The following is an 18,880-nucleotide window of genomic DNA, read 5'->3' on the forward strand; positions in this document are numbered from 1 at the left end:
TGCAACACGATGCATAGTTTAGTTATTATTATGAAGGATAGCGCATTTATTCATCAGTAATAGTAAACTACGCTTCCTGTGCACAGATAACAAATCACTACATAAAACAAAGTCGCTTGGTTTTATACTATCTAGTGATAACATCATATACGAAATATTTACATCATTATTATTTACAACACGCGTTGAGCGTGGTTCTTGTATTGTTAGACCGGGAGATACTGACACAAAATTTCGAGTCATTTGTAACAGGATGGCGGTTCTACAGGGGTCTTAGTACGCAATGACAAAAAGAAAAATGATGGTATGAACGCTGGTACCGGTGGGTTAGTCGCGTGGGCGTTAGTCGAACTCGTCGGAAAAATAGCGAACGTCAAACGATTTGTAACACAAAAATTTTAGAATTTACCGATAGCCCATAAAAAAGAAGTAGGCGGTAGTGTCATGCCATACTTTTCCGGTATAACTTACAGCCCGCCATACCAACGTGAATGTGTTGATTTAAAAAAAACAATTATTCAACCATTTGTACCAAGCTAACTTTTGCACAGGTAACCATCGTCGTGCAGCCATTTACGAAAATCACCATGCCATACTTTTCGGACGATTCCAAATGGTCGCCATACCGCCGAAAATCTGCAAAATTTTTTTATTTCGCCTATCTTTTTGTACCAGTATTGCATTTGGCTTTTTGGAGAGTATTTGATAAAATGTGACCATTATTATATTTGCCATACATCTAGTAGGGGGAAAAAGTGCTGTCATACTTGAAAAATAAATTTATTATTAATTTATATAAGTGAAGATTTCCAACACCTAGATCTTTGAAATTTTGTATTTATATTCGTTGATCCTCAAACTTACAGGAAAAATAAGTGCCATACTGTTACAAATCGTTTGACTTTCGCTATTTTCCGACGAGTTCGACTAACGCCCACGCGACTAAGCCGCCGGTACCAGCGTTCACACCATCATTTTTCTTTTTGACATTGCGTACTAAGAACCCTGTAGAACCGCCATCCTGTTACAAATGACTCGAAATTTTGTGTCAGTATCTCCCGGTCTATGTAACATGGTTCGAACGTGGAACGAAATATACAATTTACTAGCCGCTCCGCGCGGTTTCACCCCCGTGGCTCCTCTCCTGTTAGTCGTAGCGTGATGGTATATAGCCTATAGCCTTCCTCGATAAATGGGCTATCTAACACCGAAAGAATTTTTCAAATCGGACCAGTAGTTCCCGAGATTAGCGCGTTCAAACAAACAAACAAACTCTTCAGCTTTATAATATTAGTATAGATAACTGGCTGGTTATATAAATTTCGATTATAAGTCTCTACATATTTTATATTAAATAATAATGTAATAAATTATGTAAGCTGAATGAACTCTTGTATACTAATACAATGGCGTATTAGTGTAATTTATCTTAGTGTAAACACAGGCTCCTGAAAAACAGTTTATTTGTATATATAAAAGAAAGTCGTGTTAGTTACTCCTCTTATAACTCAAGAACGGCTGAACCGATTTAGCTGAAAATTGGCAGGGAGCTAGTTTAGAGCCAGGAGAAGGACATAGGATACTAAATATGTACCATGGGCGAAGCCGGGGCGGACCACTAGTTATTAATAGTAGTAAATTTATGTACCAAATTATGGTAAATAAACGATTTATTTGTATACACTCACCTCTCCAATGTATCAGTGGGGTGCACTTCAGCTCTATGGTTGTGTCTCGGGCTCGGTTCCGCGGTACACGGGTTCGATTCCACCGGCGACGAACATAGGGAATCGTCCTGGAAATTATGAGTTATAATAGTAGGATTATTTTTATTTTTAAAGTGAAACTTTTATTACATCGTCTCAAACTTTTTGGTATGTGTAGCGCATGTCGCGTGACGGTGGAACCGTACAATAATTATCGTACAAATACGATAATTTTGTGCCTAAGTTTCATTTTTACCGTGGTTTCATAAAACCACACAACTTTTTTTTTATTTATAAAAAGGTATACAGCTTACAGCTTATAATACAATGAAAAGTAATCAATTATTATATTGGAGCCAATTTCATAAATAAATATTTCAGGACAATTTTCACACAGGGCACGATCTGATCCCATACTAAGCTTTCGCTTGTGTTATGGAAACCAGATGGCTGATAAACGTACATATATAATTTTAAATAAATACTTATATTGATAATTAACACCCAGACACAGAGCAAACATCTATGTTCATCACACAAATATTTGCCCCGGGTGGAAATCGAACCCACGACCTCTGGTTTGGAAGGCAGGGCCACTGGGTACTATAGGTAATCCTTTTTTAATAAACCTAGATTAAGCAAATATGTGTAAAGTGTGCAACGTCAATCAAAGTGTATCTGTGTAAAAACATATGGTTTTTAAATAAATATATTTTTCATTTTTTTTTTTTCCACTACCAACCGAGCCAACCGGTCAGTCAGGCAAAATTAGACGTTTATCAATTTTATATGTATGTGTCATATTTTGGTTGTGTTTGTATGTATGTCTGTCTGTACTCACCAAAGCCGGCAGCACATCGTCCTCCTCACTAAACATATGTCTGTCTCGTTCTTGCGGCGAGAGACGTAATCGCATTCCGGCCAATTCTGCCTGCCACGGCTCGAAGTATGAGTCACATGATGATGATCTAAATGTTATTATATATTATTTATTATAAATAAATTATAAATATTATAGGACATTATTACACAAATCGACCTAGTCCCACAGTAAGCTCAATTAAGGCTTGTATTGTGGGTACTAGGCGACGATAAATATAATATTTAATAAATACATATATAGATAACACCCAGACCCAAGAACAAATAATTGAGTTCATCACACAAATATTTGCCCTGACCGGGGATCGAACCCGGGACCGTCGGCTCAGTAGGCAGTTACTTTACCACTGCGCCAACCGCGTCGTCAAAAACGTTAAATGTTAAAATATTATTTATGCTTTATTGCAATAAATCGTCGAATAATGAAACTACCATTTTAAAAACGTATTCTAATTGCCCGTATTTGACAGTTTACGTGACATTTTAATACTATCGTGTAATACTTTATTGGACGGATAAGTTTTATCCAAGCATTGAAAAATCGGCCCTTAGATAACTTAAATATGAACTTAATCTGATTATAAATTAAAACAAATGGCGGTCTTATTGGTAAATAGCGATTTCTTCCCGATCTAACCCTCATAATATTACTTTATTTATTTACTAGCTGTGCCGCGCGGTTTCATCCGCATTGCTCCACTCCTGTTGGTCTTAGCATGATGATATATAGCCTATAGCCTTCCTCGATAAATGGGCTATCTAACACTAAAAGAATTTTTCAAATCGGACCAGTAGTTCCTGAGATTAGCGCGTTCAAACAGACAAACTCTTCAGCTTCACAATATACGTATATACGTAGATTAGAACAAATAGCGGGCTTTTCGCTAAACAGCGATTTCTTCCAGACGACCGGAGTACGGAAGGAAATTAGTTAGAGGAGAGGAATAGCCCAATAACAAGTATTTAAATATTATTTATTTATGTACATTAAAAAAAATATTTATTTTTATATTAGTATTAATATCTAAATATTACCTGGTATCATGTTTGAGTGGTACCGCCTCAGATTTCGAGTTTAGTTTTTTTTATAATAAGAGTAAAAAATTAATTTTTATCTTTATAATATAATTTTAAAATTCTTATAATTCACCTGGTATGATGTTTCAATGGTATAGCCGCAGACGCAACTAACGGCGCTAGTGTATCACTGTCCGAAGCTAAAGATTCGCACGATTTAGCCGGTCGCAACGGGTGTACCGCTATTTCCTGTAAAATAAGGGGGAAATTTGTAGGAATATATTAAGAAATTATGTTTTTGTAAGTGAAAGTGGGAGTCGAGCATGCTTCGGCACGAACTGGGCCACGCTCGCACCGGGGAAGGTACCACACCCTCACAGAATATCGGCGCCATAGTGACAGTTTACTGTCGCGTTCCGTACAGTGAGTGAGGGGTCCGGAGGCCCACATCCCTTCCTATCCCCTACCCATCCTCTCCTCCCCTATCCTTAATCCCTCCCATCCTCGCCCCTTTCTCCCTAATTCCTTCCAAATCCCATAATCCTTCTGGTAGGCAACAACCACAACCTCTGCTATGGTCTATGGGCGACGCAACCTGCTTACCACCAGGCAGTGCGTCCGCTCGTTTGCCTCCCCATAACATAAAAAAAAAAAAAATGTTTTTGTAAATATTGGGTAATGTGTGAATTGCTATCCTGGAAAAAATAAGGATATTTGCGGGTATTTTGTTGAAAACGTTTAGAAATATGGAAATAACGTTTGTTTTGCATCTAAAATATCATCTAGAAAATAGGAGGAATACATAGAATAAGAAATTACACGCGAGGCCGGGTTAAATATTAGTTTGAATGTAATAAGAATGTACTGCGATTCTACACAGCTACCTAATTGATGTAGGTAGTTGATAACAAATCGCAGCAAGTCAACGACTATTAGCAAAGTGAGGGTAGTTGGGTCGAACGTCGTACTGCGACACGAGTCAAAGGAAAGCGGAATTTTATAAACATGTTTTGGCAGCAAATAATGAACTATTCATCCACAAAAATATGAAATCAAAAAACGTCTAACAATAGATAAATTTGTATAAAAGGATATTTCTATATGTATTAAGTGGATTTTTATCTACTAGAAAAAGGAGAAATATGTAGAGACAGGGGAAATTAAAATACGAATACAAAAATACGTTAAAAATATGTGACATAAAAACCTATCAATCATATTTATTTACAAATTATTTATTTTCATCTTTCATACTTTCAAAAACATTATAAGGGCGTATACATACAGCGGGTGGAGGTGTAACCGGCGGCGGTCTGTGTGCACGGGGCCTTTGTAATTTGCTTCGACTGAATAAACCTCGCCAACCTGACACGGACCGTTTTAAAGCCCGTTTTGCACCTGTTATATTGGAAAAAATATTATTATTTACATATTATTAGTACGTTGCTATGACGTTCGAAGAAAAATTTAAATAAATCCTTTTTGATTTATGTCAAGTTAATACTAGAAAAAAAATACTAAACTCTTTACTACATGCTACATAGGAGATGCTTGACTGCAGAGCTGATTTTCAGCGGCATCATTTATTCAAAAATTTAAGTATAAAAATATAAAACACTAGCTTTCCACCCGCGGATTCGCCTACGTTTTGAAAGAAAAACCCGCATAGTTCCCATTCCCGTGGGATTTCCGGGGTGAAACCTATCCTGTATGTGCGCTAAATTTCATTGTAATCGGTTCAGTAGTATTTGCGTGAAAGAGTAACAAACACACACACACACACACATCCTCACAAACTTTCGCATTTATAATATTTAATAGGATAAGAATATAATAATATCGAAAATATTATAATAAACATACCTGGTATAGGCAAATCTAAAACCGTGTGATACTGAGGTAGATTATTAGGCCCCGATCCCACCTGTAAAATAAAAAATACACTTATTAATTTAACAATACAATACCCAGAGTGAAAATAAAAACAAATATGAATAAATTCAAGTTGTTCATAAATCGTCGTCGTCGTTGGCCTATACGTCCATTACAGACGGTTTATGGTGCTATGCCTGAGCAATGCTTTTGGTGTCCAAACAATCCAATGCGAGATCGACATACTTTTCCGCAGGTCGGACAGGGGAAGTTTGCTGGAACAGGGTCGTTTTCGGCTTGGTGACGTTTCATCCTTTTGCTTGCGAGTACTCTGAACCACGCTTCGTCACAGAATCTGCAGCCCTCGGAAACAAGTTTGCGCCAATCAGATCGATCATTAGCAAGCTTCTCCCAGGTTTTATAATCAATATTGAAAGAAGCCATGTCACGTTTTGCACAGTCCTGCTCCGCTTCAAAGACTGTTCATAAATACAGCTACTGAATTACATACTAATATTATAAAGCTGAAGAGTTTGTTTGTTTGAACGCGCTAATCTCGGGAAGTAGTTCCCAAGATTAGCGCGTTCGATCTCGCTGAGATCAACAGGATCGGAGCACTGCGAGTAAAACCGCGGAGCACAGCTCGTTTATAATAAAAACGATTCAGCAATTTTAGTTAACAGTAATTCTGCTCCTTTAAACGCACCAACACATCGAATATTAATAATATTTCTATTATGTCTAGATCGATACATCTCCCTTAGATAAATCTTTAATTTTTCACAATTTTAATCTACAAAATAAATTAATACGTTCAAATACAATTAATACATATAACGGTCCTAGTGTTGCACATTTGCCAGCCGTCCCATGACAACTCACATTTTTTTTTAAATTGGTCTGGTACATTACATTGTGAAAGAAATAACTATTTATCTTATAAATAACTATTTACCCGCACCAACCTCAATATATTTAGGCTTCAAGTACGCAGCTGACTACATTATAACAAAACAATACAAAAAATCAACTCAATGTTTAAAAACACAAAATCTCCAACTACCCGCACCAAAATCAATATATTTAGGCTTCAAGTACGCAGCTGACTACATTATAACAAAACAATACAAAAAATCAACTCAATGTTTAAAAACACAAAATCTCCAACTACCCGCACCAAAATCAATATATTTAGGCTTCAAGTGCGCAGCTGACTACATTATAACAAAACAACACAAAACATCAACTCAATTAAAAAAAAACACAAAATCTCCAACTACCCGCACCAACCTCAATATATTTAGGCTTCAAATGCGCAGCGGGCTTCAGTTGCGTGGTGGCCGCCGCCGCGATAACACCGGACGGAGGAGGGTAGTCCATTATCTCGCTGCCGACACACACTTTGCCGCGGCGACGGGCCTCTTCAAGACTGAAATGTGTATTTTATAATAAGTAAATAGTTTTTTAATATCAAAATGGATTATAATGTACATTTTTCACAGGTTAATGAAATATGAAATAATACAATTCAATTAAATAATGGTATTTTAACTAACAAAAAAATCAACTGTTATAAGTTTTTTTAAACAACAGATTTAAAAAATGTAAAAAAAAGAAACATATGTGCTTCATAGGTTTTAAGCAAATAGTTAAAATCGTAAATAATACTTAATGCAGGACCATGGCAACAATTTAGTTACAGTAAAAATCCAAAGTTGCATTTTGTGACACTATTTCTTTTGAATTATCATCAAAAATCAATTTTTAAGGGTAACTCGACCCTAAAAATTATTATTAGATGAATATCTGCTCTTGAAACGTATTTTTATATAATTTCTTCAATCTAATTTAGTTCAAAGCAATATATTATGTCTTGAGACAGTGGGTCAAAATCCATGTCTCAAGCAGGTTGTAAATGGGAATAAGATTGTTTTTAATCTTAATACTATTATAAAGGCGAAAGTTTGTAAGGATGTATGGATGTTTGTTACTCTTTCACGTAAAAACTACTGAACCGATTACAATGAAATTTAGCACACATATAGAGGGTAACTTGGATTAGCACATAGGATAGGTTTTATCCCGGAAATCCCACGGGAACGGGAACTATGCGGGTTTTCCTTTGAAAACGCGGGCGAAGCCGCGGGCGGAAATCTAGTATTAAATATAATTATTATACTAACATAGTTTTTTTATGGCCATTTTACTTACAACTATATGGATATTAAATTTATCTGAAATAAATGAAATAAATATAAATAATACCTTAATAATTTAGTAGGTGGGTTCAGCGGTAGACTCTTAGGTCGCCTACCAGCCTCCAAACCTCGCAATTCCACTTGACAATCATTGCGTTCCTGAAATATTAATCATATTTATTAATAACTAGCTGCGTTCCGCGGTTTCACCCGCCATGGCTCCACTCCTGTTGTCTTAGCGTGATGATATATAGCCTATAGCCTTCCTCGATAAAAGAACTATCTAACACTGAAAGAATTTTTCAAATCGGACCAGTAGTTCCTGAGATTAGCGCGTTCAAACAAACAAACCTGTTCAGCTTTATAATATTAGTATAGATTTTGTGACGTTAGTTTATTTTTTGCTAGTTGTTAAAATCTGCGAAACATCGAGATAAATAATGTAATCAATAAATCGCAAAATAGCTATTTATTTCTAAGCCTCTTAATTAATAAATACATTTAGTCCTGAAAAATAAACTCTATTGTTTGCTATTCAATTTCCAAAAATTAAATAAAATCTATATATATATCTTAATATATATAAATCTCGTGTCACAATGTTTGTCCTCAATGGACTCCGAAACCACTAAACCGATTCTAATAAAATTCGCACACCATGAGCAATTCGATCCAACTTGAGAGATAGGATAGTTTAAACATGTAGGTACCACGGGCGAAGCCGGGGCGGACCGCTAGTATATGTATATGTATATATATATATATATATATATAAAACCAAACCCGTTTTCCTTGGTCACGGAATCACGCGTGAACGGGTGGACCGATTTCGATAATTTTTTTAATTATATTCCTTGAAGTACAAGGATGGTTCTTATGTAGAGAAAACGTACCACGGGCGAAGCCGGGGCGGACCGCTAGTGATTTAATAAATAAATACCTGATCACTATCATCACAGCCGGCCCCTTGTTCTTGCGCGAACAATTCTTCCGCGTAACATATTAGAAACTCCGTGACTACCGCCTGCAAACGAAATATCAATTATTATATTAAAAGAAAAACAAATTAAATCCAACAAACAGGAGAAATATAAAAAAACAAGTAAAACAAATAGCTGTTTGTCACTTGTTGCGTGTTGTTTCGTATTGTGTTGTTTTGTTTTGCGTATAACCGTCTTATATAAATAATGAAATGACTTAGGGCCGATTTTTCAATCCTTGGTTAAAACTTATTCGTCGAATAGTGTATAAAACTACCATTTTGAAATAGTATTCCAATTGCCCGTATTTGACAGTTTACGTGACATTTTAATATTATCATGTAATACTTTATTGGACGGATAAGTTTTATCCAAGCATTGCAAAATCGGCCCTTATATAAATGAAATGAATCTTATAGAAATAAGACATAAAAAAAAATTGTGGTGTAGAGTAGTGTTGCGTGTTGTGGTGTTGTGTTGCTAGTTGTGTTGTATGTTTCCCGATACACATTGCGTCTTGTATTTTTTTTTTAATTTATTATTATTGTGTATATAATTTTACCTGCACAGCAACACCCTGCAACGCGTGTTGTGGCTGCGGCGAACTCAACAAGTTCGGTGCCCACACGATAGCCATATTTCTGGCGGTCATTCCCGTGGAATCGCTTAGAAGGGACACCCTACGTAGGTGACGCATTAGGTACGCTAGTGTTCTGGGGAAATCGTGAAAAATAAGTATGATGCAAACTTAATAATATGATTCTTTATTTGGAAACATGTATTTTTGGAAAAGAAAGCTTATGTTATTGTTTTTAATGGTGAAAGACTTATTAAAATAGATAGATCGAAAGATTTCCTTCTATTATATAAGTGTAACACACAATAGAAAATAAGACTCACAATCGACTATAAAAAAGCCGTAAAATAATTTTCTAGCGACGTTATATTAATGTTAATTGAAATTAAAAATATTTCCTTCAATGTTCATACTGATTAGAAACTCTGCCTAATACACGCGTGTGCAGAGTTTTGCTTCGGACAATTTTTGAGCTTTATTGTGAGTTTAGTTGTTTATTATGTAGAGAAAATGTTTAATTCAATTTTTTTACACTTACTTATAGCGCAGATAAAATATTTGTTAATAAAAATCGATTTATCTTTTTTTAACCGACTTCAAAAAAGGTGGAGGTTCTCAATTCGGCCGGTATATTTTTTAACTTACCTATAGTGTGGTGGAGGTAATTTCACAACCGTATCCCTCATCGCCTTTAGCCTCTGTTCCTCTGGTACTTGAACTGCGCTCACAAAACTGTCGTAGAGTTGGTACGTGCATAGCGGGTTCGGCAGTTCACTGGACACACATACAAACATATTTAACATAATTAAATTGTATTTTATAATCACGTAGTCTAAGAAAAATAGCGGGTTTGCCAGATTACTGGACATACATAAAAATTCGTGATTTATTAAGTCGTGGACGCTTCTTTGGGCTGATCTTGAGCGTTCAGACGTCCGACGTGAATCCTAGATCCTGCGCATACCTTTAGGTCGCGGCTGTAAGCCGCGTCTGTAAGTCGCATCCGATAGTTTGTTTGCAGCTTTATTTTTGAAATTGTTATTTTTGGTTTTATGGCATTCAAATATCAATATGGGACACACCGCGCGCCATCGCGTGCCTTAGACACATACAACTGAAAGAATAGAATAAATTCGATCGCTCTGGCGGTCACGAGTGGCTGAATTGGTCAGGCATCCGCCCCGGAATGGCGCGAAAGGATGCGGGTTCGAGTCCCGCTGAGTGATCGAATTTTTTCTATTCTTTATAAAATTTATAGCTTTATTATTATTTAACAAATTAATGCACCACTAGCTGTGTTCCGCAGTTTTACCCGCATTGCTCGCTGTTGCTGGTGTTAGCGCGATAGTATGTTTGCATCTCAATAAGGTACTCATTCTTTATAAATTTATATGTGTATATATTATGTGCATGTATGTGTATACAGTGTATATATGTGTATACATGTGTATGTATGTATGTATGTGGTATACACTCACCGGAAGTAGCACTTGAGCAGGCTGGCGAGCGCGTGCGGGTCGCGCTGCAGCGGCGCGGCGAGGTCGGGCGGCGCGCCCGCGTCGAACGCTGCTCGGAGCCGCTGCGTCAGAGCAGCGCCGCCCGACAGCCGGTATATGCCGTCCACTGCTCCGCGCCGCTCTATGGCACGGGCGCATTCTACGAGCACGAGCGGGACTGGAATAAAAACGGAAAACCTATATAACCCCCCCCCTCCTTTTTGACGTGACAACGTCTTATAATTCGATAGCCGGCTGCACGCACGAAAAAACATGACTCATGCGGCGTTACCTCGCTCTGAGGCGTTCCATGTAAGGCTTGAAGTGCGAGCGAGAGCGCGGAACGAGCGACAAAGAAGCACAATCGGACGTTGTCACGTTCAACTATCGTCAGTAAGCCAACTTTGCAGACAACCAATTTTTTTTTCTGCAATGTTATTAATTTTCAAAATTTTTATCGTATACTCCCACTACTTTTTCCCCATTTTTCCACAATTTTTCTTACCATCATGTCCACAATTCAACAAGTGTTCGCCAAGATCACACCCAAAGACCCTCTCCCTCAAAATGCCCTGCTGCTTGAGACTGCGTCGCGAAGGCCGAGATAGTATGAAGCTTCGGAATAGGGATATTAGCTTGCCGTGCTTTCGGAGTACTGGTTTTATTGGCGCTACTGCTACAGATCTGAAATTAAATAAATAAATAAATATCTTTATATATAACTAGCGGTCCGCCCCGGCTTCGCCCGTGGTACATATTTACGTTTTCTCTACATAAAAACCATCCTCGTACTTCAAGGAATATAATAAAAAAAGAATTATCGAAATCGGTTCAGCCGTTCTCGAGTTATGCGCTTACCAACACATTTTGCGATTCATTTTTATATATATCTATATATATATATATATATATATATATATATATATATATATATATAGTCATATTTATTTTTATGTAGAGAAAACGTAAACATGTACCACGGGCGAAGCCGGGGCGGACCGCTAGTAATAAATAAATATTATAGGCCATTATTACACAAATCGACCTAGTCCAACAGTAAGCTCAATTAAGGCTTGTGTTGTGGGTACTAGGCGACGATAAATATAATATTGCACGCCTCATAAGCGAAGCGTTGAGGTGGGTACTACTGTCACTTCGCGCAAAACATCTGATTTTTCAAACTTAAAATGTCTTTATGTATCATACATTGCACTTGTAAGATAATACATACACACACATATTAAGAAAAAACACTATTTTTAACGTTCATGATATTTTTGATGTCATTTTTGTTATTTAAACTAGTTAAAAAACAGTTTAAAAAAGTTCTGTCTTGGACGTCCGTGTGTCTGTATGTGCGGATCCTTTTTCTTGTTAACACGATAGCGACCGAAATACTTTACTAATCGAGTCTTTTTTTTTCTCTTACGCTTGAGTATGCTCAGGAATAGAACCCTTTCATTTTTCAGGGTCTGATTCGATGTGGTTTAATTGTTATTAAATAAACAAAAATAATAATTAATAAATATTTATTAAAAAAATTATGAGGCGTGCACTTTTGGATTTTCCAAATTATTTTTATAAATACATATATAGATAACACCCAGACCCAAGAACAAATAATTGAGTTCATCACACAAATATTTGCCCTGACCGGGGATCGAACCCGGGACCGTCGGCTCAGTAGGCAGTTACTTTACCACTGCGCCAACCGCGTCGTCGCTATAAATAAATATTTATTTATAACACTTTATTGCAAACTAAATAATACATACATACATAATGACAAAAATAATATTAATACAAAAGAAAGGCATAGTTTGTACAACATGCGGCCTTATTGCTAAGCAGCAATCTCTACCAGGCAACCTGATGGGAAAGGAAATGTATGAAGTTATCTATTCTATCTAAATAAGATGGTGTTAATAACACTTCATTTATAATGACTGACCGGTTGGCTTGGTTGGTAGTGGCCCTGCCTTCCAAGCCAGAGGTCGTGGGTTCGATTCCCACCCGGGGCAAATATTTGTGTGATGAACATAGATGTTTGCTCTGTGTCTGGGTGTTAATTATCTATATAAGTATTTATTTAAAAGTATATATGTATGTTTATCAGCCATCTGGTTTCCATAACACAAGCGAAAGCTTAGTATGGGATCAGATCGTGCCGTGTGTGAAAATTGTCCTGAAATATTTATTTATATTTATTTATTTATCTTATATAATATTATATATTTATTTATTTATCTTTATTTATCTTATATATATGAATCGCAAAATGTGTTGGTAAGCGCATAACTCGAGAACGGCTGAACCGATTTCGATAATTCTTTTTTTATTATATTCCTTGAAGTACGAGGATGGTTTTTATGTAGAGAAAACGTAAATATGTACCACGGGTGAAGCCGGGGCGGACCGCTAGTTTAATTTAACCGCGATCTGCAAGGGAAAAGCACCCCTATACACTCACCCCACTATAGGCGGTGGTTGTGTCATATGCCTAGGCACTTTATCACCTATAACAGCTACGCAGTGGTGAGGAAAGAAACCGACGCGAAATCCGCGTTTACCGCGCCACCATGTCGATTCTTGGGGACCTGGAATTGAGAAAATAAAATCAAATATAATATTATTCTATTATATTTAGGGCTGATTTTTCAATGCTTGGATAAAACTTATTCGTCGAATAATGTATAAAACTACCATTTTAAAAACGTATTCTAATTGCCCGTATCTGACAGTTTACGTGACATTTTAATATTATCGTGTAATACTTTATTGGACGGATAAGTTTTATCCACGCATTGAAAAATCGGCCCTTAATAAAATATAATATTATTCGATAGATATGTATGTGAGAGAAAATAAAATATTTATTTAGACATTGAAAATTTTTTGTAAACTTAGCTTTTTAAAATTAATTAGCTTGCTTTAAAAAAATAGTATTAGCTTGTTACTTTAGTTGTGTTTATTTGAACACAGTAAAATAAAAGTTACTGAATAAAACACAGTAACAATTTTTCATGAGTGAGTTTCGGATATTATTGCAATTTTCATAATCAATATGACAATATTATAATGTTGATGTGAACAAAAATATCAAACATATTACGAAATATACAAAATTATTTAAATAGTAATATTGAAGTGGTCATAATAAAATTTATTTTATTTATTTACCACTTACCCATGATTAAAAATCATTTCAACATACACACTGTTAATAACTTTAAAATTGATAAAAATAAAAATAAACTTGATAAAAATAAAACTTTAGATACAAATAATGAAACTCGATTTAAAATATTATAATACTGTGAATTTAAAATAATATTGCATTTAGACAGCGTCCTATCTTATGTAGGCACAGGATAATTATGTTACATACCATAGAAGTAATTACATAAATATATATTGTTTATTTTCCTTATATTAATTATTTCTATATCGGTACGGGAAATCCAACTTTTAACAGGATTATAACTGAAGTGAAAACAAAACTGTAGGTTTCAATAAAAACTGTTTTCAAATTAAAAATTTTAAAGTAAAAATATTTTTTTCTTGTAAATAATTTAAGGTTGATGTTCCGACCGTCCCTCCATACATTTTTGATTACCTCTAAACACTTAACACAGACACTATTTCTTTAAAACTAATCATTTTATCACTTCTCTATAATGAAATGTGTGCGCGTTCGACCTTTTTAATCAATAATTTACAATATTTACTTAGAAAAACAACAGTAAAATACCGGAAAAATTTGACACTTCTACAGTAGTGTGCGTGACTTTTGCCAAGCGAAACACGACATAAAGCACGACATCTAGCGCATAGACTATATACTTATTACAGATCTAGCGCGTCAATGTCTAAACGAAAGGCGATGTTTAGACATTGACGCGCTAGATGTCGTGCATTCGCGTTCGTTATCTTATACTGAGCATAATTCTAATAAATCAAAGTTCTGTGTAAAAATTGAGTAATTTCATTTCCAATCGTTCAAAGAAAATAACAATAAAATAAAATAAAACTAATGACCTTAGAAACTATGTTTTTTTTTGTAAACAATTTATTACTCATTATTGTTCGTGATTAGTATTGTGGCTAACATTGACTCATCAGTTCATCACTGAAACCAGTGATAAATCAGTACCTATATCATATTGTGTTTGAATATTTTTAAACAATGATATAAGTATACAATTATTATAAATCGGTAAACTATCAAAGTAATCACAAACTTGCAAACATTGGTAAAATGTCCAGTAGTTTATGAGCCTATTCATTACAATCAAACAAACAAACAAAGTTTTCCTCTTTATAATATTAGTGTAGACAAACACTATGAATACGATCACGAATGCAAATTCGGGGATTTTCTAATTATTGCTAAATAATAATTGAATTCGTTTTGAAATACTCTATAATTTTTAGTGTATAAATAGACATTTATAATGTGGTGCTCATTTTTTTTGTACTGCTAACGCTATTGTAGGTACCTAGTTACGCATCCACCCCAACCCTCGGTATTAGGTTGAGCAATAGCCTTCCGCTGGCCTCAGCAAGACCACCGGAGAGTTCTTGCAATTTAGCATAAGCGTTGCAGTTATTGAAAAACATTTATTTCGCAATAAGGTATCGATTGTATCATTGCATGTAATTCTGGCATTAACATTTGTGACTCCAAATCGTCCACTTGTTATAGTTAAATCATTAAATAAGTTTAATTTTAATTTTATTTTATTTTTTTAAAAAAAGTCAAATCGCTCCCGCAAAGTTTAACTGGCGCAGCCGGTAGGATAGCCACATAAGGTCTGCATGTCTAGAGGTCTTCAAAATTAGCCCTAGAACATTGCTATAAAGGCCGTGCTATCCTAAAAGAACCGAAAAATAAATTTGTTAAACGACCACGACGAGGAATAATGGGATCGACGATCGGTTGGTGAGTAAAACTTTTTGCCATCCTTTCTGATATATTCCCATATCCTTTTCACGAGAGTGTAATTTTGACTTTTAACTATTTTTAACTGTTATTTTGGGATTGAACGTCTCGCATTATAACGGATCTGGTTTTAATATGAAATTCTATTAAATCAGTAATTAGTTATAACTTATACATAAGAAATATCGTATTAAATTCTAAGAATTGTCTTGCATAAAACTCTGCACAGACTAATTAACTATAGAGTGTAACTTAATTAAAAGTTTTAAATTAGAAAATTAAATGATTTTTGCATAAAGAAATATTAATATTAATTGATTTAATTGATCTCAAAATCGATCGTAATTCAATTAATGATTTTTATATTTTATATGTGATTTTATAACTTATTTCAAGTTTTAATTTTTATAGTAATTGATAACATATATTTTTTTTATTGTGCTATATTTTAAGAATTTTTATTATATCGTGTTTTTAATTGATTTCGGTGTGTGTGATTTTTATAATTCGAAATTATTGTAATTGGTTAAAGACTTCAGAACTTTAATTACTCTGTACTTATTTAACATGGAAAGCGTAAACGTAATAACAATTCCGAGTGATATGTTAAAGCTTATTCCTCTTTTTGGTGGAGACAAAAGAATTTTGAATCTATTCTTTCGAAAATGTGAATATATAATTAATAAATTTAGAGGGCATGAAGAGCAGAATATTTACGTTTTACATGCAATAACTAGTAGATTAATAGGCGATGCCGCCGCGTTATTATCCGAGCGCGAAGATATTAACACTTGGCCCGCGCTAAAAGAATTACTGGAACAACATTTTGGCGATCCGCGTACTGAGGATTGCATAAAAATCTCTCTCGAGTCCTGTAAAATAAAATCCGGGGAAAGTTATCTTGAATTTTGTAATAGGATACAGAATATTAGATCGTTACTAATATCGAAGGTTAATTTATCGGTAGATACGGAAATTAAACGCGCGAAAATTGCGATTTATAATCATACAGCCCTGAACGTTTTCTTGTACAATTTGCCCGAAAGCATGGTGCGAATTGTTAGACTAAAATCGCCTAATACATTAGAACAGGCCCTAGAAATTGTGTTAGAAGAAGTTAATTTTCACGAACAATATCAGTCGCGCAATCGTACCCATAATAATACAACGGTACCCCAATTTTTACAAAATCCTCAACAAAGATTTAATTTTGGGACACCAAATGTACCTCAAAAATTTGGTTTTAAATTCACACCCCAACAACCGTTTAATAAAAATTCACAATTTGGTTATAAGCCACCGTTTAATAAAAACCCACAGTTCGGGTATAGGCCTTCATTCAATCAAAATCCACAATTTGGTTATAGACCAACATTAAATCAAAATCCACAATTTGGTTATAGGCCAACATTTAATCAAAACCCACAATTTGGTTATAGGCCTCCTGAAACTTTTAGTATGACGCCACAGAATTTCGGTCAAAGACCTCCTCAAAATAACCGCTTTGAGTCTACTGACGTTTCCATGAGGACGGCACCCCCTCGACCACAAAATATAACTCAGCCAGGTTTTAGAGTGAATGAAACCGACTTACATAATGATAATTATTACTATGGCTATAATCCTTACGACTATACGAATTATTATGGCTGTAATCCTTACGATACGAATTACGAATACGTCGCGAATGAGATGTATACACCCACTGACGATAATCAAGACGTTAATGTGCTTCCGTCTGATGAAGAAAATTTTCAAACGAAAGCCTCTACAAGGAAAAAATCATAGAATTAAATTGCGATCCAAATCTGAAATTTCCACACATTTATATTCCTGAAACTAATTCCAAATTTATTGAAACTGGGAAGCAAAATTTTAACGCGGACGCTTCATCTAGAATTAGAGTTAACGCTACGCATTCCGATAATGAAAACGAATCTATGGTTGTTAATATAGGCGATAGAGACAATAGGCCAAGAGCGCGTAACGACTCTAGTACAATTACTATATCAGAACGCGATTCTAGTGAAACGATATCTATTCCCGACTCTGAAACTCTATCAGCGCTAAGGTCTCCTAGAACATGTGACTACCCAGTCAGGTCACCATCTGTAACGTCAAAATCGGATACAGTTCATTCAGCTAATATAGTAGAATCGTCCGGTATACCTATATTACATGAAGCAATAGATACGAAACCAAATCAAATTTTAGTATATAAGTGGTTTAAGAACGAAAAGCAAGTTCACGACCTTTCACGTGAAAAGCAAAAAGTAAAGGATAGGAGAGGTGGTGAATATCAAATCAGTCTCCCTTCAGGAAAAATTATATTTGCGAAAGACGTTAATAAGCGAAAAAGCAAGGATAAGCCGCGATTCCATAAAGCTAAGGTTATAGGTCAAGGTTCAAGGAACGTTATACCGATAGAGATTGGTAAAAGGAAGACTATGGTCCCTATTAAAAATGTAAAACGCCTTCCGCGTTGTGGTGTTGGCTGATAGTGATGAGGTCCGCGCTGGCCCTTCAACTACAACTTCTTCAACATAACCCGGGAATTTATCCTGTGAAAGAAGGGCAAGCATATCTCCAAACAGACTATTGGACTATAATTAAGGTTTTAAATTTAGATAAGATTAATGATGACTTAAATTTTATTATTAGCAAATACAGTGAATTCGATAGTTTAATTAATAAGAATATTTCATACTTACACGATTTTCAAGTGGCAAAATATCACGCTGAATATATTCGCGACATAACGGTTCAGAAATACGAACAGTTAGTTCCACACAAACGTGTCAAGAGAGGTATCCTCAACCCTCTGGGTTCCTTAATTAAAATTATAACGGGAAATTTAGACTATAGTGACGCAATTAGATACGATAAACTTACAGCTAAACTTGAAAACGATCAGACTATCATTAGAAATAAAATTACCTTAATATCTAAAATGCTCGATAGTTTTATCAATTCTACTGAAGTCTTAAATCAAAATTCTAATATATTAGATAAGCGTTTAAAAATTGTAGAATCTATGATTAAGGAATTAGCATCTAAGGATAATCATTGGGTTTATACTACTTATGTTGTAAGCCTTTTAAATTTATTTGTTAGTAATTTTCGTTCTATTTTTATAAAATTAGGAGAAATAGAGACTGCTCTAGCATTTAGTAAAGTATCCATATTACATCAAAGTATTATTAATTCTAC

General features: G+C 35.1%; 1 protein-coding gene across 2 annotated transcripts in view; it reads right to left on the reverse strand.

The window, feature by feature from the left end:
• CdGAPr (GTPase-activating protein CdGAPr) overlaps window positions 1–18,880 on the reverse strand; it is an 85,443-nt gene that overhangs the window by 8,866 nt on the left and 57,697 nt on the right. For both annotated transcript variants that reach the window (XM_089713309.1, XM_089713308.1), the window contains exons 10-22: window positions 13,199–13,325; window positions 11,234–11,412; window positions 10,711–10,906; window positions 9,878–10,006; window positions 9,218–9,368; window positions 8,616–8,699; window positions 7,743–7,834; window positions 6,768–6,906; window positions 5,469–5,529; window positions 4,891–5,003; window positions 3,739–3,854; window positions 2,548–2,674; window positions 1,689–1,795 (exon numbers count right to left, since the gene is read on the reverse strand). In XM_089713309.1, the coding sequence (XP_089569435.1) occupies window positions 1,689–1,795; window positions 2,548–2,674; window positions 3,739–3,854; window positions 4,891–5,003; window positions 5,469–5,529; window positions 6,768–6,906; window positions 7,743–7,834; window positions 8,616–8,699; window positions 9,218–9,368; window positions 9,878–10,006; window positions 10,711–10,906; window positions 11,234–11,412; window positions 13,199–13,325 (1,621 nt within the window). The remainder of the gene's footprint in view (window positions 1–1,688; window positions 1,796–2,547; window positions 2,675–3,738; window positions 3,855–4,890; window positions 5,004–5,468; window positions 5,530–6,767; window positions 6,907–7,742; window positions 7,835–8,615; window positions 8,700–9,217; window positions 9,369–9,877; window positions 10,007–10,710; window positions 10,907–11,233; window positions 11,413–13,198; window positions 13,326–18,880) is intronic.

The sequence above is a fragment of the Colias philodice genome, chromosome 30, assembly GCF_061535455.1.
Source record: "Colias philodice isolate Cphi_HAF_F1 chromosome 30, ilColPhil1 Martin Lab GWU primary, whole genome shotgun sequence".
Classification (NCBI taxonomy): Eukaryota; Metazoa; Arthropoda; class Insecta; order Lepidoptera; family Pieridae; genus Colias; species Colias philodice.